The sequence below is a fragment of the Oncorhynchus clarkii genome, chromosome 2 (assembly GCF_045791955.1).
Source record: "Oncorhynchus clarkii lewisi isolate Uvic-CL-2024 chromosome 2, UVic_Ocla_1.0, whole genome shotgun sequence".
In the NCBI taxonomy this organism is placed as follows: domain Eukaryota; kingdom Metazoa; phylum Chordata; class Actinopteri; order Salmoniformes; family Salmonidae; genus Oncorhynchus; species Oncorhynchus clarkii.
Window position 1 is genome coordinate 96,408,534 of NC_092148.1, and position 23,295 is coordinate 96,431,828.

Below are 23,295 nucleotides of genomic sequence, written 5' to 3' on the forward strand. Positions count from 1 at the left end.
GTTCCTATCCAACGGTGGTGTGTTACTGTCCAACCAGAGTGTGTTCCTATCTAAAGGTGTTGTATTACTGTCCAACCAGGGGGTGTTCCTATCCAACCAGGGGGTGTTCCTGTCCAACTGTGATGTGTTACTGTCCAGCAAGGGGATGTTCCTATCCAATGTGTTGTGTTACTGTCCAACCAGGGGGTGTTCCTATCCAACGGTGGTGTGTTAGTGTCCAACCAGGGGGTGTTCCTATCCAACCATGGGGTGTGTTACTGTCCAACCAGGGGGTGTTCCTATCCAACCAGGGGGTGTTCCTATCCAACAAGGGGGTGTTCCTATCCAACCAGGGGGTGTTCCTATCCAACATTGGTGTGTTACTGTCCAACCAGGGGATGTTCCTATCCAAAGGTGGTAGGTTACTGTCAATCCAGGGGTTTTTCCTATCCAACCGTGGTGTGTTACTGTCCAACCAGGTGGTGTTCCTATCCAACAGTGGTGTATTACTGTCCAACCAGGGGGTGTTCCTATCCAACCAGGGGGTGTTCCTATCCAACAGTGGTATGTTACTGTCCAACCAGGGGGTGTTCTTATCCAACCAGGGGGTGTTCCTATCCAACAGTGGTGTGTTACTGCCACACCAGGGGGTGTTCCTATCCAACCAGGGGGTGTTCCTATCCAACAGTGATGTGTTACTGTCCAACCAGGGGGTGTTCCTATCCAACCATGGGGTGTGTTCCTATCCAACCATGGGGTATGTTACTGTCGAACCAGGGGGTGTTACTGTCAAGCCAGGGGGTGTTCCTATCCAACCAGGGGGTGTTCCTATCCAACAGTGGTGTGTTACTGTCCATCCAGGGGTTTTTCCTATCCAACCGTGGTGTGTTACTGTCCAACCAGCGGGTGTTCCTATCCAACCGTGGTGTGTTACTGTCCAACCAGGGGGTGTTCCTATCCAACCAAGCTGTGTTCCTATCCAACGGTGGTGTGTTACTGTCCAACGGTGGTGTATTTCTATCCAACAAGGGGGTGTTCCTATCCAACGGTGGTGTGTTACTGTCCATCCTGGGGGTGTTCCTATCCAACGGTGGTGTGTTACTGTCCTACCAGGGGGTGTTCCTATCCAACGGTGGTGTGTTACTGTCCAACCAGGGGGTGTTCCTATCCAACCAGGGGGTGTTCCTGTCCAACTGTGATGTGTTACTGTCCAGCAAGGGGATGTTCCTATCCAATGGTGTTGTGTTACTGTCCAACCAGGGGGTGTTCCTATCCAACGGTGGTGTGTTACTGTCCAACCAGGGGGTGTTCCTATCCAACCATGGGGTGTGTTACTGTCCAACCAGGGGGTGTTCCTATCCAACCAGGGGGTGTTCCTATCCAACAAGGGTGTGTTCCTATCCAACCAGGGTGTGTTCCTATCCAACAGTGGTGTGTTACTGTCCAACCAGGGGATGTTCCTATCCAAAGGTGGTAGGTTACTGTCCATCCAGGGGTTTTTCCTATCCAACCGTGGTGTGTTACTGTCCAACCAGGTGGTGTTCCTATCCAACAGTGGTGTATTACTGTCCAACCAGGGGTTGTTCCTATCCAATCACAGGGGGTGTTACTGTCCAACCAGGGGGTGTTCCTATCCAATCACAGGGTGTGTTACTGTCCAACCAGGTGGTGTTCCTATTCAACCATGGGGTGTTCCTATCCAAGGGTGGTGTGTTACTGTCCAACCAGGGGGTGTTCCTATCCAACCAGGGGGTGTTCCTGTCCAACTGTGATGTGTTACTGTCCAGCAAGGGGATGTTCCTATCCAACAGTTATGTGTTACTGTCCAACCAGGGGGTGTTCCTATCCAAAAGTGGTGTGTTACTGTCCAACCAGGGGGTGTTCCTATCCAACAGTGGTGTATTACTGTCCAACCAGGGGGTGTTCCTATCCAACAGTGATGTGTTACTGTCCAACCAGGGGGTGTTCCTATCTAACCAGGGGGTGTTCCTGTCCAACGGTGATGTGTTACTGTCCAACAAGGGGGTGTTCCTATCCAACGGTGGTGTGTTACTGTCCAACCAAGGGGTGTTCCTATCCAACCGTGGTGTGTTACTGTCCAACCAGGGGGTGTTCCTATCCAACCAGGGGGTGTTCCTATCCAACGGTGGTGTGTTACTGTCCAACGGTGGTGTATTTCTATCCAACAAGTGGGTGTTCCTATCCAACCAGGGGGTGTTCCTATTCAACGGTGGTGTGTTACTGTCCAACCAGGGGGTGTTCCTATCCAAAGGTGGTGTGTTACTATCCAGCAAGGGGGTGTTTCTATCCAATGGTGGTGTGTTACTGTCCAACCAGGGGGTGTTCCTATCCAAAGGTGGTGTGTTACTGTCCAACCAGGGGGATTTCCTATCCAACAGTGGTGTATTACTGTCCAACCAGGGGTTGTTCCTATCCAATCACAGGGTGTGTTACTGTCCAACCAGGGGGCGTTCCTATCCAATCACGGGGAGTGTTGCTGTCAAACCAGGGGGTGTTCCTATTCAACCAGGGGGTGTTCCTATCCAAGGGTGGTGTGTTACTGTCCAACCAGGGGGTGTTCCTATCCAACGGTGGTGTGTTACTGTCCAACCAGAGTGTGTTCCTATCTAAAGGTGGTGTATTACTGTCCAACCAGGGGGTGTTCCTATCCAACCAGGGGGTGTTCCTGTCCAACTGTGATTTGTTACTGTCCAGCAAGGGGATGTTCCTATCCAATGGTGTTGTGTTACTGTCCAACCAGGGGGTGTTCCTATCCAACGGTGGTGTGTTAGTGTCCAACCAGGGGGTGTTCCTATCCAACCATGGGGTGTGTTACTGTCCAAACAGGGGGTGTTCCTATCCAACCAGGGGGTGTTCCTATCCAACAAGGGGGTGTTCCTATCCAACCAGGGGGTGTTCCTATCCAACAGTGGTGTATTACTGTCCAACCAGGGGGTGTTCCTATACAACAGTGATGTGTTACTGTCCATCCATGGGGTGTTCCTATCCAACAGTGGTATATTACTGTCCAACCAGGGGGTGTTCTTATCCAAAGGTGGTGTGTTACTGTCCAAACATGGAGTGTTCCTATCCAATGGTGGTGTGTTACTGTCCAACCAGGGGGTGTCACTATCCAACAGTGGTGTGTTACTGTCCATCCAGGGGGTGTTCCTATCCAACCATGGGGTGTGTTACTGTCCAACCAGGGGGTGTTCCTATCCAACCTTGGTGTGTTACTGTCCAACCAGGGGGTGTTCCTATCCAACCAGGGGGTGTTCCTATCCAACGGTGGTGTGTTACTGTCCAACGGTGGTGTATTTCTATCCAACAAGGGGGTGTTCCTATCCAACCAAGGGGTGTTCCTATCCAACGGTGGTGTGTTACTGTCCAACCAGGGGGTGTTCCTATCCAACAGTGGTGTGTTACTGTCCAACCAGGGGGATTTCCTATCCAACAGTGGTGTATTAATATCCAACCCGGGGTGTTCCTATCCAACCAGGGTGTGTTACTGTCCAACCAGGGGGTGTTCCTATCCAATCACAGGGTGTGTTACTGTCCAACCAGGGGGTGTTCCTATTCAACCAGGGGGTGTTCCTATCCAAGGGTGGTGTGTTACTGTCCAACCAGGGGTTGTTCCTATCCAACCAGGGGTTGTTCCTGTCCAACTGTGATGTGTTACTGTCCAGCAAGGGGATGTTCCTATCCAATGGTGTTGTGTTACTGTCCAACCAGGGGTGTTCCTATCCAACGGTGGTGTGTTACTGTCAAACCAGGGGGTGTTCCTATCCAACTGTGATGTGTTACTGTCCAGCAAGGGGGTGTTCCTATCCAACGGTGGTGTGTTCCTATCCAACATGGGGGTGTTCCTATCCCAGGGGGTGTTCCTATCCAACAGTGGTGTGTTACTGTCCATCCAGGGGGTTTCCCTATCCAACCGTGGTTTGTTACTGTCCAACCAGGGGGTGTTCCTGTCCAACGGTGGTGTGTTACGGTTCAACGGTGGGGTAATACTGGTCAAGCAGGGGGTTTTCCTATCAAACGGTGATGTGTTACTGTCCAACCGGGTTGTGTTCCTATTCAAAGGTGGTGTGTTAATGTCCAACCGGGGGGTGTTCCTATCCAAAGGTGGTGTGTTACTGTCCAACCAGGGGGTGTGTTACTGTCCAAACAGGAGGTTTTCCTAGTCAACGGTGGTGTGTTGCTGTCCAACCAGGGGGTGTGTTACTGTCCAACCAAGAGGTTTTCCTAGTCAACGGTGATGTGTTACTGTCCAAACAAGGGGTGTTCCTATCCAACCAGGGGGTGTGTTACTGTCCATCCAGGGGGTGTTCCTATCCAATAGTGATGTGTTACTATCCATCCATGGGGTGTACCTATCCAACCGTGATGTGTTACTGTCCAACCAGGGGGTGTTCCTATCCAAAGGTGGTAGGTTACTGTCCAACCAGGGGGTGTTCCTATCCAATGGTGGTGTGTTACTGTCCATCCAGGGGGTGTACCTATCCAACCGTGGTGTGTTACTGTCCAACCAGGGGGTGTGTTACTGTCCAACCAGGGGGTGTTCCTATCCAACCAGGGGGTGTGTTTCTGTCTGACCAGGGGGTGTTCCTATCCAAAGGTGGTGTTACTGTCCAACCAGGGGGTGTTCCTATCCAACGGTGATGTGTTAATGTCCAACCAGGGGCTGTTCCTATCCAACAGTGGTGTGTTACTGTCCAACCAGGAGATGTTCCTATCCAAAGGTGGTTTGTTACTGTCCATCCAGGGGGTTTTCCTATCCAACGGTGGTGTGTTACTGTCCAACCAGGGGGTGTTCCTATCCAACCAGGGGGTGTGTTACTGTCCAACCAGGGGGTGTTCCTATCCAACCAGGGGGTGTGTTTCTGTCCGACCAGGGGGTATTCCTATCCAAAGGTGGCGTTACTGTCCAACCAGGGGGTGTTCCTATCCAACGGTGATGTTAATGTCCAACCAGGGGCTGTTCCTATCCAACAGTGGTGTGTTACTGTCCATCCAGGGGGTGTTTCTATCCAACCAGGGGGTGTTCCTATCCAACGTTGATGTGTTACCTTCAACCAGGGGGTGTTCCTATCCAACCACGGGGTGTTCCTATCCAATGATGATGTGTTACTTCCATCCAGGGGGTGTTTCTATCCAACCAGGGGGTGTTCCTATCCAACGTTGATGTGTTACCTTCAACCAGGGGATGTTCCTATCCAACAGTGGTGTGTTACTGTCTATCCAGGGGGTGTTCCTATCCAACCGTGGTGTGTTACTGTCCACCCAGGGGGTGTTCCTATCCAATCAGGGGGTGTTCCTATCCAACAGTGGTGTGTTACTGTCTATTTTTATTGTAGAAACTTAATTTTGCTGGACCCCAGGAAGAGTAGCTGCTGCCTTTGCAAATACAACGAGGTGTTCATGTCCAACAAGGGGGTGTTCCTGTCCAACAAGGTATTCCTGTCCAACAAGGGGGTGTTCCTGTCCAACAAGGCATTCCTGTCCAACAAGGGGGTGTTCGTGTCCAACAAGGTATTCCTGTCCAACAAGGGGTGTGTTCCTGTCCAACAAGGGGGTATTGCTGTCCAACAAGGGGGTGTTCCTGTCCAACAAGGTATTTCTGTCCAACAAGGGTGTGTTCCTGTCCAACAAGGGTGTGTTCCTCTCCAACAATGTATTCCTGTCCAACAAGGGGTGTGTTCCTGTCCAACAAGGTATTCCTGTCCAACAAAGTATTCCTGTCCAACAAGGGGGTGTTCCTGTCCAACGAGGTATTTCTGTCCAACAAGGGTGTGTTCCTGTCCAACAAGGGTGTGTTCCTGTCCAACAAGGTATTCCTGTCCAACAAGGGGTGTGTTCCTGTCCAACAAGGTGTTCCTGTCCAACAAGGTGTTCCTGTCCAACAAGGGGTGTGTTCCTGTCAAACAACGTGTTCCTGTCCAACAAGTTATTGCTCTCCAACAAGGGGGTGTTCCTGTCCAACAAGGTATTCCTGTCCAACAAGGGGGTGTTCCTGTCCAACAAGAGGGTGTTCCTGTCCAACAAGGGGGTGTTCCTGTCCAACAAGGTATTCCTGTCCAACAAGGGGTGTGTTCCTGTCCAGCAAAGGGGTGTGTTCCTGTCCAACAAGGGTGATGTAATCCTGTCCTATAAGTATTACAATGGTGTTGTTACTGTAAAACATGGGGGATGTTCCTGTCCAACCAAGCAGGATTTTCTGGTCAATAAGGCTTTCCGGTCCAACAAGGTGTTCCTGTCGAAAAAGGGGGTTGTTTCTCTCCAGCAAAGGGAACTGTTCCTGTCCAATAAGTGGGGCTCACCTGTCCAACAAGGGGAGTGTTCCTGTCCAAGAAGGGGATAGTGCCTGTTCAACAAGTGTGGTGTTCCTTTCCAAACAAGATGTCCCTGTCCAACAAGGGGGGTGTCCCTGTCCAACAAGGGGTGTGTTCCCGTTCAACAAGGGGAGTGTTCCTGTCCAACAATGGAGGTGTTCCTGTCCAACAATGGAGGTGTTCCAGTACAATAAGGGGAGGGTTACAAGGGGTGTGTTCCTGTCCAACAGGAGGGATATTCCTGTCCAACAAGGGTGTTATTCATGACAAACAAGGGGGTTGTTCCTGTCCAACTAGGGGTTGTCCTGTCCAACAAGGGGGAATTCCTGTCCAACATGGGTGATTTTCCTGTCCAACAAGGAGGGTGTCCCTGTCGAACACGGGTAGTATTTGTCTCCAACAAGGGGTGAATTGCTGTCCAATAAGGGGGTGTTCCTGTACAACAAGAAGGGTGTCCCTGTCCAACACGGGTAGTATTTGTCTCCAACAAGGGGTAAATTGCTGTCCATCAAGGAGAGTGTTCCTGTCCAAGGAGGGTTGAGTTCCTCACCAAGGAAGGTGTTCCTATCCAAACAAGATATTCCTGTCAAACAAGGGCAGTGGTCCTTCCCAACAACGGGGGTGTTCCTGTCCAACAAGGGGTTTGTTCCTGTCCAACAAGGGTGATGTGTTCCTGTCCAACAAGAGGGGTGTTTCCTGTCCAACAAGGGGATGTTCCTGTCCAACAAGAGGTTTGTTCTTGTACAACAAGGGTGATGTGTTCCTGTCAAAACAAGTTGTTCCTGTCCAACAAGATGGTGGTCATGTCCAACAAGATGGTGGTCATGTCCAACAAGGGCTGTGGTTCCTGTACAACAAGGAGTGTGTTCCTGTCCAACAAGGATTGTGTTCCTGTCCAACAAGGGGGTTGTTCCTGTCCAACAAGGAGTGTGTTCCTGTCCAACAAGGGGTTTGTTCCTGTCCAACAAGGAGTGTGTTCCTGTCCAACAAGGGGTTTGTTCCTGTCCAACAAGGAGTGTGTTCCTGTCCAACAAGGAGTGTGTTCCTGTCCAACAAGGGGTTTGTTCCTGTCCAACAAGGGTGATGTGTTCCTGTCCAAAGAAGGAGTTCCCTGTAAAAACAAGGTGTACCTGTCCAACAAGGGGAGTGCTCCTGTCCAAGGAGGGTTGAGTTCCTCGCCAAGGAAGGTGTTCCTATCCAAACAAGATATTCCTGTCAAACAAGGGCAGTGGTCCTTCCCAACAACGGGGGTGTTCCTGTCCAACAAGGGGTTGTTCCTGTCCAACAAGGGTGATGTGTTCCTGTCCAACAAGAGGGGTGTTTCCTGTCCAACAAGGGGATTTTCCTGTCCAACAAGAGGTTTGTTCTTGTACAACAAGGGTGATGTGTTCCTGTCAAAACAAGTTGTTCCTGTCCAACAAGATGGTGGTCATGTCCAACAAGATGGTGGTCATGTCCAACAAGGGCTGTGGTTCCTGTACAACAAGGAGTGTGTTCCTGTCCAACAAGGAGTGTGTTCCTGTCCAACAAGGGGTTTGTTCCTGTCCAACAAGGAGTGTGTTCCTGTCCAACAAGGGGTTTGTTCCTGTCCAACAAGGAGTGTGTTCCTGTCCAACAAGGAGTGTGTTCCTGTCCAACAAGGGGTTTGTTCCTGTCCAACAAGGGTGATGTGTTCCTGTCCAAAGAAGGAGTTCCCTGTCAAAACAAGGTGTTCCTGTCCAACAAGGGGAGTGTTCCTGTGCAACAAGTGAGGTGGTTCCTCTACACAACAAGGGTGGTTTTCCTGTCCAACAAGTGGGTGTTCCTGTCCAACAAGGGTTTTAATCCTGTCCTATAAGAAATGTATTCCTGTCCAACAAGGGTTTTCCTCCTGTCCTTAAAGAAGTGTATTCCTGTCCAACAAGGGTTTTAATCCTGTCCTTAAATAAGTGTATTCCTGTCCAACAAGGGTTTTAATCATGTCCTTAAAGAAGTGTATTCGTGTCCAACAAGGGTTTTAATCCTGTCCTACAAGAAGTGTATTCCTGTCCAACAAGGGTTTTAATCCTGTCCTAGAAGAAGTGTATTCCTGTCCAACAAGGGGAATGTTCCTGTCCAACAAACGTGGTGTTCCTGTCCAAACAAGATGTTCCTGTCTGGCACCGTGTGCTCTTTTCAAAGGATGGATCCCAGTCTTTTCAGGGCTATGGGGTCGGGGGTGGTCTGCCGGGCATTGGGATGACAACTCAACTCGGGATGAGGAGGGCTTTTAGCGGGTGGAATAGTGGGGACCAATTGGAGAGTTATTAATAGCAATGCAAATATAATGGTACAGACACTCAATCATCATGTTACTTTTTAATGGTACATTTACAAACATATATTTTGATAAATAGAATTGAAAGTTGTGTCTCATTATGGTAAGTGGTGAAATAAGTATAGCCAGTTACAATTGTAATGCCTGGCATATTATAAGAAAAGACAATCAGTATTTACCTGGCTAAAAGAGAAGGAATATAACATCTATTGTTTACAGGAAACTCATTCAACAATTTTAGATTAAGTTTTGTGGAAAAAGGACTAAGGGGTAGTGAAATATATTTCTCCCATGGGCAAAGAAATCCAAAAGGGGTGATGGTTTTAATTAACAGTAATGTTGATCCAAATTGTAACGGTTTTCTGTATGAGAAGGAGAGTCGGACCAAAATGCAGCGTGTCGATTGCAATCCATGTTTAATGAAGAAACAAACTAAGCACAAACACTACCAAAACAATAAACTTAACGAAAACCGAAACAGCCTATACTTGTGTAACCTAACAAAGAACAATGACATCAGGACACTAAGGACAATCACCCACAAACACACAGTGAAACCCAGGCTACCTAAATATGGTTCCCAATCAGAGACAATGACTAACACCTGCCTCTGATTGAGAACCATATCAGGCCAGACATAGAAATAGACAAACAAGACATCCAACATAGAATGCCCACCCAGTTCACGTCCTGACCAACACTAAAACAAGGAAAACACACACGAACGATGGTCAGAACGTGACAGTACCCCCCCTCCAAGGTGCGGACTCCGGATGCACAACTTAAACCTATAGGGGAGGGTGTGGGTGGGCATCTGTCCGCGGTGGCGGCTCTGGCGCTGGACGTGGACCCCACTCCATAATAGTCTTTGTCCACCTCCTTAGCGTCCCTAGATAGGTGACCCTCCTAAGAGACAGCTCGGGACAGAGGGGAAGCTCGGAACAGAAGGACAGCTCGGGACAGAGGTAGCTCGGGACTGATGGGTAGCTCAGCACTGAGAGGAAGCTCAGCACTGAGAGGAAGCTCAGGCAGGTGGTTGGATCCGGCAGATCCTGGCTGGCTGGCGGTTCTGGAAGATCCTGGCTGACTGGCGGATCCGGAAGAGTCTGGTCGACTGGCAGATCCGGAAGAGTCTGGTCGACTGGCAGATCCGGAAGAGTCTGGTCGACTGGCAGATCCGGAAGAGTCTGGTCGACTGGCAGATCCGGAAGAGTCTGGTCGACTGGCAGATCCGGAAGAGTCTGGTCGACTGGCAGATCTGGAAGAGTCTGGTCGACTGGCAGATCTGGAAGAGTCTGGTCGACTGGCAGATCTGGAAGAGTCTGGTCGACTGGCAGATCTGGAAGAGTCTGGTCGACTGGCAGATCTGGAAGAGTCCAGTCGACTGGCAGATCTGGCTGCTCCATGATGACTGGCAGCTCTGGCTGCTCCATGCTGACTGGCTGCTCCATGCTGACTGGCTGCTCCATGCTGACTGGCAGCTCTGGCTGCTCCATGCTGACTGGCTGCTCTGGCTGCTCCATGCTGACTGGCGGCCCTGGCTGCTCCATGCTGACTGGCGGCCCTGGCTGCTCCATACTGACTGGCGGCCCTGGCTGCTCCATGCTAACTGGCAGCTCTGGCGGCTCCTTGCAGACTGGCAGCTCTGGCGGCTCCTTGCAGACTGGCAGCTTTGGCGGCATCCTGCAGACAGGCAGCTCTGGCGGCTCCTTGCAGACTGGCAGCTCCTTGCAGACTGGCAGCCCTATGCAGACTGGCAGCTCCTTGCAGACTGGCAGCTTCTTGCAGACTGGCAGCTCCTTGCAGACTGGCAGCTCTATGCAGACTGGCAGCTCCTTGCAAACTGGCAGCTCTATGCAGACTGGCAGTTCTGAACAGGCGGGAGACTCCGGCAGCGCTGTAGAGAAGGAAGGCTCTAACAGCGCTAAACAGGCGGGAAACTCCGACAGCGCTGGAGAGGAGGAGGGCTCCGACAGCGCTGGACAGGCGAGGCGCACTGTAGGCCTGATGCGTGGTGCTGGCACTGGTGGTACTGGGCCGAGGACACGCACAGGAAGCCTGGTGCGGGGAGCTGCTACCGGAGGGCTGGGGTGTGGAGGTGGTACTGGAAAGACCGGACCGTGCAGGCGTACTGGAGCTCTTGAGCACTGAGCCTGCCCAACCTTACCTGGTTGAATGCCAACGGTCGCCCTGCCAGTGCGGCGAGGTGGAATAGTCCGCACTGGGCTATGCAGGCGAACCGGAGACACCGAGCGCAAGGCTGGTGCCATGTAAGCCGGCCCAAGGAGACGCACTGGGGACCAGATGCGTAGAGCCGGCTTCATGGCATTAGGCTCGACGCTCAATCTAGCCCGGCCGACACGCGGAGCTGGAATATACCGCACCGGGCTATGCACCCGCACTGGAGACACCGTGCGCACCACTGCATAACACGGTGCCTGTCCGGTCTCTCTAGCCCCCCGGTAAGCACAGGGAGTCTGCCCAGGTCTCCTACCTGGCGTAGCCATACTCCCTGTTAGCCCCCCTGCCAAGAAATTTTTGGGGCTGCCTCTCAGGCTTCCATCCGCTACGTCGTGCTGCCTCCTCATATCTGCGCCTCTCAGCTTTCGCCGCCTCCAGTTCTTCTTTGGGGCGGCGATATTCTCCTGGCTGAGCCCAGGGTCCTCTTCCTTCTTATTCGTCCTCCCATGTCCATACCTCCTCTTTGGGCTGCTCCTGTTGCCTCTTCTCCTGCTGCACCTTTGGGCGGCTACACTCCCCTGGTTTAGCCCAGGGTCCTCTCCCGTCGAGGATTTCCTCCCATGTCCAGAAATCCTTATTGCGCATCTCCTCGCGCTGCTCCTGCCTGTTGACACGCTGCTTGGTCCTTTTGTGGTGGGTGATTCTGTAACGGTTTTCTGTATGAGAAGGAGAGTCGGACCAAAATGCAGCGTGTCGATTGCAATCCATGTTTAATGAAGAAACAAACTAAACACAAACACTACCAAAACAATAAACTTAACGAAAACCGAAACAGCCTATACTTGTGTAACCTAACAAAGAACAATGACATCAGGACACTAAGGACAATCACCCACAAACACACAGTGAAACCCAGGCTACCTAAATATGGTTCCCAATCAGAGACAATGACTAACACCTGCCTCTGATTGAGAACCATATCAGGCCAGACATAGAAATAGACAAACAAGACATCCAACATAGAATGCCCACCCAGTTCACGTCCTGACCAACACTAAAACAAGGAAAACACACACGAACGATGGTCAGAACGTGACACAAATGTGCAAATTGTCCAAACAGATCATCAAGGTAGAGGGATTATTTTAAATATGTTATTGGACAATAAACAGATATGGCTTATTAACCTATACGGTCCAAATAATGATGGTCCAAGCTTCTTTGTAACCCCATAGAAAATCTTTGGAGGGAGTTGAAAGTCCGTGTTGCCCAGCAACAGCCCCAAAGCATCACTGCTCTAGAGGAGATCTGCATGGAGGAATGGGCCAAAATACCAGCAACAGTGTGTGAAAACCTTGTGAAGACTTACAGAAAACGTTTGACCTCAGTCATTGCCAACAAAGGGTATATAACAAAGTATTGAGATAAACTTTTGTTATTGAGCAAATACTTATTTTCCACCATAATTTGCAAATAAATTCATTAAAAATCCTACAATATGATTTTCTGGATTTTTTTTCTCATTTTGTCTGTCATAGTTGAAGTGTACCTTGAAGTGTACCTATGATGAAAATTTATTCTCATCTTTTTAAGTGGGAAAACTTGCACAATTGGTGGCTGACTAAATACTATTTTGCCCCACTGTATATTCAGATTATTATTAGTATTGGATAGAAAACACTCTGAAGTTTCTAAAACGGTTTGAATGATGTCTGTGAGTATAACAGAAATCATATGGCAGGCAAAAACCTGAGAAAAAATCCAACCAGGAAGTGGGAAATCTGAGGTTTGTAGTTTTTCAATTCAGCCCACATTGAAGATACAGGGTGATATTAGTTATGTTTCACTTCCCATGGCTTCCACTAGATGTCAACAGTATTTAGAACCTGTTTTGAGGGTTCTACTATAAAGGAGGGGCTAGGTAGCTACGTTCCACTTCATTTGTGCAGACAAAGGAATTGTCCGGTTGGAACATAAATTAAGTTTTATGTTAAAAACATCCTAAAGATTGATTCCATACTTAGTTTGGCATGTTTCTACGGGCTGTAACGGAACGTTTTGAACTTTTCGTCCAACATTCGGCTTGACCTGAGCGCGCTTCGGATTTGTTTACCAAACCCCCTAACAAAAGAAGATATTTGGACATAACTGATGGACAGTTATGGGCGGCAGGGTAGCCTAGTGGTTAGAGTGTTAGACTAGTAACCGAAATGTACCTTGTCAGGTTCGAATCCCCGAGCTGACAAGGTACAAATCTGTCATTCTCCCCCTGCACAGGCAGTTTAACCCACTGTTCATAGGCCGTCATTGAAAATAAGAATTTGTTCTTAACTGACTTGCCTAGTTAAATAAAGATAAAATAAAAATTATCGAACAAATCAAACATTTATGGTGGAACTGGGATTCCTTTGAGTGAATATTTAAAATATAAATAATATTTAAAAGGTAAGTGAATATTTAAAATGCTATTTCTGAGTAATGTTGACTACCCAATATGGCGGGTAAATTTTTGGCTGCTTTGTTGTCAAAAGGCTGTACTCAGATTATTGCATGGTTTGCTTTTTCCGTAAAGTTTTTTTTTAATCTGACACAGCGGTTGCATTAAGGAGAAGTTTATCTAAAGTTCCATGTATAATAGTCGTATCTTTATCAATGTTTATTATGAGTATTTCTGTAAATTTATGTGGCTCTCTGCACAATCACCGCATGTTTTAGAACTACTGAACGTAGCGCGCCAATGTAAACTCAGATTTTTTTAATATAAATATGAACTTTATCAAACAAAACATACATGTATTGTGTAACATGAAGTCCTATAAGTGTCATCTTATGAAGATCATCAAAGGTTAGTGATTAATTTTATCTCTATTTCTGCTTTTTGTGACTCCTCTCTTTGGCTGGAAAAATGACTGTGTTTTTCTATGGCTTGGTGGTGACCTAACATAATCGTTTGTGGTGCTTTCGCTGTAAATCCTTTTTGAAATCAGACACTGTGGCTGGATTAACGAGAATTTTATGTTTAAAATGGTGTTAAATACTTGTATGCTTGAGGAATTTTAATTATGAGATTTTTGTTGTTTTGAATTTGGCACCCTGCACTTTCACTGGCTGTTGCAGAACCCCAGTCCTCGACAGGTTAATTAACAAAGAAATAAGTCCTATATACTTCATTTAGAGTTGTTAATGCAACATATACATTGTAAGGCTGCATGATGTGACTCTAATGATACTTTTTTTAAAGTCGCTTGAAAGGCATGAGCTCTGCTTTGTTTATTGCGAAGGCTGTACACACTTCATCCGTCTCTCATTCACAATTTGAAAAGCACTTGATAATGCCTTGAATTTCATAGCTGCATCCCCTTTGTGGCCATAACGCACCTTAAAAAAATCCATTCCTTTTGCAGCCAGTGGCCATTTTGCCCCTTGGCCCAGAGTGCTAAGTTGTGCCCTTCTCACTGAGTGCTGCGTTGTGCCCTTCTCCCTGAGTGCTGCGTAATCCGAAGTGCCTATCACTCACATGGCTCTCCATCATGTGATCGGGTCTTTCTCACAGGCTACAAGTGAATACGGACACATCGGGGTCGCAACTGCGCACGTCGAGGTGCATGTTGAAGATATTGGAAGAACTGTCCACATTTACTTTTCGTCAGCCAACAAGATGAGTAGGCCTAATGAACTGCAAAAGCACTGGCCTATGTCAATCTACTATCCCCCATAGTACAAAAGTCGACCTATTCTATTCTGTGTAAGAAGCAATTAGGTGACTAGTTTCAGGAAACTAGGTGTGTGTCGCAAATCACAACTTCACAGGAGAGGCGTTTGACCGTTGATTTAATTATTTTCATCAGGTATATCTCACTGGTCACCCCCAAAGCCAATTCCTCCTTTGGTCGCCTTTCCTTCCAATTCTCTGCTGCAAATGACTGGAACGAACTGCAAAAATCTCTGAAGCTGGAGACTCTTACCTCCCTCACTAGCTTTAAGCACCAGCTGTCAGAGCAGCTCACAGATCACTGCACCTGTACATAGTCCATCTGTAAACAGCCCATCTATCTACCTACCTCATCCCCATACTCTATTAATTTATCTTGCTCCGTTGCACCCCAGTATCTCTACTTGCACATTCATGTTCTGCACATCTACCATTCCGGTGTTTAATTTCTATATTGTAATTACTTCGCCACCATGGCCTATTTATTTCCTTATCTTACCTCATTTGCACTCACTGTATATAGACTTTTTGTTTTCTTTTGTTCTACTGTATTATTGACTGTATGTTTGTTAATTCCATGTGTAACTCTGTGTTGTTGTATGTGTCAAACTGCTTTGCTTTATCTTGGCCAGGTCGCAGTTGTAAATGAGAACTTGTTCTCAACTAGCCTCCCTGGTTAAATAAAGGTGAAATATAATACATATATCACTCACCATATATTTATATGTAGATATTCTTATTCATCCCTTTACATTTGTGTGTATGAGGTAGTCATTGTGAATTTGTTAGATTACTTACTGCACTGTCGGAACTAGAGGCACAAGCATTTAGCTACACTCACATTAACATCTGCTAACCATGTGTATGTGATCAATAACATTTTATTTGATCTTGCCTTTGCCGCTCGGTCATTGCACATCCATATATTTGTATGTACATATTCTTATTCCATTCCTTTACTTAGATTTGTGTGTATTAGGTAGTTGTTGTGGAATTGTTAGATTACTTGTTAGATTGCTGCACTGTCAGAACTAGAAGCACAAGCATTTTGGCTAGTTGGAGACCTGAATTGTGATAACTGCAGTGGCCAAAACAAGAACAAGAGTGTGCTCTGGTATTGTGCCTGGTGGATCATGCACAAGCACCACCACAGTCTGGACCTTCACTTCCTGATCACAGGCCACACCAAGTTTGCCCCCTACTGGTGCTTCGGCCTCATCGAGCAGCGCTTCAGAAAGACCTGAATGAACACTGTGAGATTGCTGGTGTTGTGAAGAACAGCACTGTGACAGGGGTCAACAGCCCACAGCTGGTTGGACTGGAGGATGGAACACTGTTGGTGGAAAGATATGGCTGGCAACACCTGATGAAGCAGGACCAGCACTTCAGGTGAATATAATTTTCCTTGCATTGTATGAGGTTATTCTTCTTATCCTTGTTATGCAAGGTTGTAATGTCTTCTCAATTTTTTACATATACATGTATCATACTATGTACGATACTTGAAGTCCTATTGTACTATGAACTATACTGAAGTCCTACTGTTCTATATACTATACTGAATTCACACTTTACTATACCTGAAGTACTAAATTACTATACATGAAGTCCTACTATACTATATCCTATACCTGAAGTCCTAAAGTACTATATTCTATACTGACGTCACACTGGGTTGTGATGTTACTATACATCTGAAGTCCTACCGCACTATACACTATATATCTGAAGTCCTACCACACCATACGCTATACTGAAGTCCTACCGAACCATACACTATACACACACCAGAGCGCAAATCCTACTTTAGTTAACTTTAAGTCCTACTATACCAAACCCCCAATCCTAAATCAGCACCTACTCTGAAATGTGTGGCCTCTGGGCTAACTAGTACCCACGACCTGCTGCTACCCAGGGCGGGGTCGCCCTTCTAGGGGATACGTGAGCCGTACCTCCTTGCTTCTGGAGGTGATGGTGTTGGCCGGGCAGGAAAAGGGGAACTCGGGGCTTTTGGTGACATCTGATTAATCTTTATTCATAACATGCTTACTAAACAACATGTGTAGACTAACAGTAAATGCTAAGAGAAAACCATGCAGAGAGAAAGAAAAGTGAGAGAAAAGCAAAACACTTAATAATAAATACACAACGAGTAAAGATAACTTGTCTATTTTCACAAGTACCAGTAGAAATTCAATGTGCATGGATATGAAGTCTCTGTACAGGGCCAGTGAAGACCACCCACAACGCATCCTGTTGACAGACTGGCCAGGTGCAGATCTTGACCCTAAGGCATCCTGGTGGTTCTGGAGACAGGGGGACCAAGAGAGACAGACAGAGAAGAGTTTTAGGACACTGCATAGTATAGGCCCAACTACGCAAGTTAATTCCAAACATTACATGTTCAATTGTTTGGCGGGTACAATTTAAAAACAGACCTTGTGGCTACACATTCAATGAAATCATATTTTTCTAAACAGCCATTGTGGACAGTCACATTGTCATACAGCCTGTACTGTACACTTTTTACACAAGCAGCGAGTGACAATGTCAGGAAAGTAGCTGCACGAATGTATTTACGAATAAATTGCATGCAAGTCAATAGCCAAACCTTGTATGGACGCATGGAGTGTTGTGATGTTAAATTAGTTGTGTAACCAGCGAACGTTAGCTAGCTACTGCGTTATATTCATTTAAAAAACGTGCCAAACACAGCACTCACTTTCAATCTGGTGGTAAATTTACTTCGTGATTTTGAGCTTTTTTGTTTCCGAGTGCATCTTCAATAAATATCAATGAACAATGTTTGCAATTACAACAACGAACTTACGTGTGCTGCTTCTGGAACTGCGACTCACATTAACACGCCCACTCAGTGATGCACCTTAGTCGGCCAGTTGCGATACTTAAAAAGAGCAATGGCTGATGGGACATGTAGTTCCACACTTAATATCTACGGGTACCCGTCACCAAATGTTACTAGAGGGTAAGTTCTACTCTTACACATTTTCTAATTAACAAATTACAAGTAGACAAAACATTTAATTGTAAAGTTGTAATTTTTTCAAGAAAATACATATAGATTCGACATGGACAAATGAGAAATACAGCAACATATTTAATAACAATTATAGAATAAACACAATGTACAAAATACATTCAAAAGATCATGGTCCACTCATCCTGTATGATATTCTGTCAATGTCTTGCACTCTTGCTTGACTTTCTTCTGATCCAGTCACTGCATCCTTAATCGAAACCTTTAGAGTCTTGCTTCATTGTAGTGCATTCATCATGGCCTGTGCTTGTTTTAGTTCTGGTGGGGAAGCATAGAGAGACATTGAAATCAGTGAAGCCCTCAGGATTTGAGTAGATTTTTTGTAACAACAGTATTTATGGTACATCACAGGCTCACCTGTCAGCAGGACTCTGAACTTGTCTGCAGACACAGAGACGATGGTGGTCTCCGTGTGTCCAGTCTCTGCCCCTTGGGTCTGGAGACAGAGCTTCACTGTGGGCTCATTAACCTCCTGAAGCTCACTGGAACTCAAGGTGTAGTCAACACGCCACGACACTACATCCAACCGACCCACTGAAACACAGCAATAATACATGCTATATATGTACAGAAACATGTTTATATTCTACTGGGGCTCAGAGTTTAGTCAACACACCATACTCTCTAGATGACCCACAAACACAGCACGAGAGAAAATGCAGTGCCCAATGAGAATCTGAAATCTCTTTAGCCATCTTGTGTTACTCCCCCCAGAAAACATTTAGGTATTATAAGTTTTCTTCAATCAAATGAAGGTTGATAACTCACATCTCAGACTGCTCTCCCTTAGCTTCTCCTGCAGGAGAATGTGCTTGTCTTCATAGGATTTACACAGTCCTGTGGTGTGTTCTACATGATATACCGATGAGGAAAACCAAAAAGGCATGACTATCATACTACACATCGTTAGAGGGCTTGGAACATCCACAGTGAAATGGAGTCTGTAGGCATTCAAATATTATTACAATCCATTAATTGAAAAATAAATGAGCCTTTGCAGTGAGTGGTTGTAACAAACCCAGTACTTTGAGGTATTCTCACTATGAATGGCTATAGTATGAGTAACTTATGGAAAACTACTGTACCTTTAGGGAGTCCTAACTGCTGCAGCTCACTGGAGAGAGATTCACTGTCCACATCATGTTTGGCTGCACTGGACAGGATGAAGGTCAACACGGCTACACTGGCCTTGATGTCTCCATTCTCTAGAAATCAGAATAACACAGATGCATTGATAGAATAGATGGAGAGTATAGACCAGCATCATGTGTGTATAGCTTTCTGTGTTGAAGCTGTCCTTTATTACAGTTTGCATCAAAGTAGCAGCACATTTTAAAAACAGAGAATTCAGCTTACCAAACTTTGCATCTGCAGTTAGCTTTGAAACTTTGTCATACTGAAAAAGACAAAAAAAAAGGGAATGGCACATTTTAAGACAATAAAATTGCAGGTGACAATAGGGAGTTCATGTATGAGATACGTACATCAATGCCCTCTCCCAGCAGATCCATCAACACCTGGACACAGAGGAGTTTCATCTTCACACTTGACTGTTGGGAATAGAGAAGACAAACGTCAGGGGATGATTTCTACTGGATGAATGCAGTTTCAAGTATTATTAGTCGTAGGTATAGGATACACATGGTATACACCGTCCAACCAAATGCTTCCTGCAGGTTCAATATGGACAATGGAGCAACAATGAGAACTAATAAAAAGATAATAGGAACAAAGTAAATGGCTCAGTAGAAGATACAGGAAGGCACAGTCCAATATTTATACATATTTTGGGGAGGGAGGATTGGGGGCAAGTGTTTAAATTGTGTATTATTTAGCAGTCATAATAAGAGTCTGGTAGCAGCAGTTGTGATGGGTGTGTAACATGAATGTATATGGGTGTGTGGATGTGTTTATGTCTGTGTGGGTGTGTGAGTACATGTGTAAGTTTCAGAGAATCAGAGCAGGTGGTCAGTTCAGTTAAAGTGTTCAGCAGTCTGATGGTTTGTAGATAGAAACTGTCTCTGAGCATGTTGGTATCAGACCTCATGCTCCGACACAATCTGCCCCACAGTAAGGTAGTGAACAGCTCGTGGCTGGGTTGTGTGGGGTCCTTGATGTTGCTGCGGGCCTTCCTCAGGCATCATTTCACATACATGTCCTGGATCGGTGGGAGCCAATGATTTATATACACATCATTGGTGGGAGCACGTTCCCAGTGATGTACTGGGCCGTCTTCACCATCCGCTGGAGGGCGTTACAGTCATGGACAGAGCAATTCCAGTACAAGGCCTTGCCTAAACGTCAGACTGGTACCATGGTTACTACATGATAATATGTCTGAAAGAAGTAGCTGTAAGAAAATATGCAAAGCCAGAATGTTGAATACAATTATATTTTAGGTTAATTTACCAGTCGTCCATGCTGTTGGTCATTTTTCTGGAAGGTAGTGGAGATCAAATGTCCACAGTAAAGTATTGTTACCCAACTTTTTGCCGCCAGTAGGTTCTGTTCCTTGCATTTCCCGTCTCCTGACACATTTCACGTGATGCACAATATGTAAATAGCCAGATGTAACCAAACATTGTGGACCAAAGCATGTCCCTCCCAATCAGCTGAAAGTGCCAGCTGATTACCTGGGACAACATTTGGTCGGTGCTTCAGTTAAACTCGGACATATTTGTGCAAGTCGCGTTTATCAGCATTGAAAATACAAACCAGTTACCGAAAAGTAGGGTTAATAACACTAATCTGTGGATATATTGTCTCAGATTACCTCCTACATACGGACAAAAATCAGCAGACAACATGTAAAGTACGTTCAAATTGAAGTTTATTCCAAATTCTGACTTGTGATGGAAGTGAGCCTACATATTAGAGACCAGAGGAGTCATCCACTCTTAGCGGCTTGTCTCGAAGGCCGTGATGCAACCAGTCACGGCGCTAAACTTACGATTTTCGCCAAAGTGCTGATTTCGGCAAGAACCCAGTCTGGGCAGTCCAAATCCCCACAAAACCGGAATCTCTAGGAACAGTAAGAAACATATGCACAATATTATGGTTGCTGTTTGTGCATGTAATGAACACTGACACATTTATTTACCTGACAGCTGGATAGCTAATTTAGCTAATAAACATCCGAGTGATTGTTTTTAGCCAGCTAGCATTTCTTGTCTTGACTCTTCTTGTCCAGACGGATCAACATGCTATCTATCAAATGCTCAGCTAAGTAGTAATGATAGGAAACACAATATTCACACTTTATCGAAATAAACAGCTAGCAGCATTTACCATTTCAGCAGTTGACCAAGTGTCATGTGATAACGCTCAAGTCCCGGGACAAAAACATTGTTCCCAGAGTTTAGGGGATGGGGCAGGGCAAACCATTTATATATTTTTTTCCCACATCAAGTAGAGACTAAACTAACTTTCCATTTTTTTTCAGCTTTCAAAATGTTGTTTATTTTATTTTCTAAAGCATTTCATGTCTGTATTTCACTGTTGTTGTCCTGTCTCACACCAAGGCTTTGTGGTCCAAACACTTAAAAGACACAGCCCTCAAATGAAGTTGACACTTCTGATGACGTTTCATGAGATCTGATGAGCATACACTTTATTTATTTAACCTTTATTTAACCAGGTAGTCTAGTTGAGAACAAGTTCTCATTTACAACTGCGACCTGGCCAAGATAAAGCAAAGCAACAAACATACAGTCAATAATACAATAGAAAGGCTATATACAGCGTGTGCAAATGGGGTAGGATAAGGGAGGTAAAGCAATAAATAGACCATAGTGGTGAAATAATTACAATATAGCAATTAAACACTGGAGTTATAGATGTGCAGAAGATGAGTGCAGTATAGATACTGGGGTGCAAATGTACAAAATAAATCAAATTAATAACAGTATGGGGATGAGGTAGTTGGATGGGCTGTTTACAGATGGGCTATGTACAAGTGCAGTGATCTGTGAGCTGCTCTGACAGCTGGTGCTTAAAGTTAGTGAGGGAGATATGAGTCTCCAGCTTCAGTGATTTTTGCCATTCGTTCCAGTCATTGGCAGCAGAGAACTGGAAGGAAAGGCGGCCAAAAAGGAATTGGCTTTGGGGGTGACCAGTGAGATATACCTGCTGGAGCGCATGCTACGTATGGGTGGGTGTTAATATGGTGACCAGTGAGCTGAGATAAGGTGGGGCTTTACCTAGCAAAGACTTATAGATGACCTGGAGCCAGTGGGTTTGGTGACGAATATGAAGCGAGGGCCAGCCAACGAGAGCATACAGGTCGCAGTGGTGGGTAGTATATGGGGCTTTGGTGACAAAACGGATGGCACTGTGATAGACTACATCCAATTTGCTGAGTAGAGTGTTGGAGGCTATTTTGTAAATGACATCGCCGAAGACAAGGATCGGTAGGATGGTCAGTTTTACGAGGGTATGTTTGACATCATGTGTGAAGGATGCTTTGTTGCGAAATAGGAAGCCAATTCTAGATTTAATTTTGGATTGGAGATGCTTAATGTGAGTCTGGAAGGAAAGTTTACAGTCTAACCAAACACCTAGTTATTTGTAGTTGTCCACACATTCTAAGTCAGAACCGTCCAGAGTAGTGATGCTGGACAGGCGGGCAGGTGCGGGCAGTGATTAGTTGAAGAGCATGCATTTAGTTTTCCTTGCATTTAAAAGCTGTTGGAGGCCACGGAAGGAGTGTATGGCATTGAAGCTCGTCTGGAGGTTAGTTAACACAGTGTCCAAAGAAGGGCCAGAAGTATACAGAATGGTGTCGTCTGCGTAGAGGTGGATCGGAGAATCACCAGCAGCAAGAGCGACATCATTGATGTATACAGAGAAAAGAGTCGTCCCGAGAACTGAACCCTGTGGCACGCTCATAGAGACTGCCAGAGGTCCGGACAACAGACCCTCTGATTTGACACACTGAACTCAGTTTGAGAAGTAGTTGGTGAACCAGGCGAGGCAGTCATTTGAGAAACCAAGGCTGTTGAGTCTGCCGAGCGAGGGAGGATTTATCATTTTTTTAGTTAGTTTCTTTTAGGAACTTTAACTTTTGAAAGTCAAGCCTTCTGATTTATTTATTTTTACTCTTAATGCTATTTATATTTATTCAGAAAAACTACACATGTAGTGATGCCTTATCTTTGTATTCTATTGTCATTTGAAATGTTATATTTCTTAATTTATTAAAAAAAAAATAAAATGGGGCCCGAGGTCCGTGAATAGTTTTGATGCTGGATTGCCAGATCTTGAACAAGGAACTGACATGTGGGGAATGGTAAGTGACTCATTTAAGCTAGTTTCATCCTGTCCTGGACTTGACACCATGGCTTGTTTTGAGGTGTTTTGACTGATTTCATGTCAATGCTTTGCCAAAAAATTTGCTAGATAGCTAACCAACAACTGTATCGGTGTATTTGAGAAATAAGTGTTTATTGTGCAAATCTATTTATGTTTTCAATAAACATTGGAGACGAAAAAATTACTAAAAAATGTAATAAAAGGGGCGAGGGAGGAAGGAATGGACCACCCTTTGCCGGAAATTCGGCACTCATTCATCCCACAATGATTGTGCTTTCAGCCACCGGTAGCTTGTGGGTTCTTTATGCTCTACAGTCAATTATGACTGCATGTCTACTTATAATAAATACATAATTATTAATTATCATGTCTGCTTATAATAAATACATAATTATACATAATTATTAATTTACGCCAACTGTATGAT

The 23,295-nt window shown here is 45.8% G+C and overlaps 1 protein-coding gene across 2 annotated transcripts; it reads right to left on the minus strand.

Moving 5' to 3' along the window:
* Nucleotides 1-15,755: 15,755 nt before the first annotated feature.
* On the minus strand, nucleotides 15,756-20,895 carry LOC139376688 (COMM domain containing 4). Of its 2 annotated transcripts, XR_011627957.1 has the most exons (9): nucleotides 20,847-20,895; nucleotides 20,509-20,580; nucleotides 19,043-19,108; nucleotides 18,915-18,954; nucleotides 18,644-18,763; nucleotides 18,327-18,407; nucleotides 17,916-18,092; nucleotides 17,331-17,816; nucleotides 16,509-16,806 (listed from the first exon to the last, which is right to left on the minus strand). XR_011627957.1 is itself a non-coding variant. In XM_071119544.1 (8 exons), exons 1-8 carry the CDS (start codon nucleotides 20,847-20,849, stop codon nucleotides 17,776-17,778), a joined length of 600 nt encoding a protein of 199 aa, XP_070975645.1. In that variant the 5' UTR covers nucleotides 20,850-20,891; the 3' UTR covers nucleotides 15,756-17,775. The 2 variants fall into 2 exon arrangements, 1 of the variants encoding a protein (XP_070975645.1); XM_071119544.1 differs by having other exon boundaries at nucleotides 15,756-17,816; nucleotides 20,847-20,891.
* Between the last annotated feature and the right edge of the window lie 2,400 nt (nucleotides 20,896-23,295).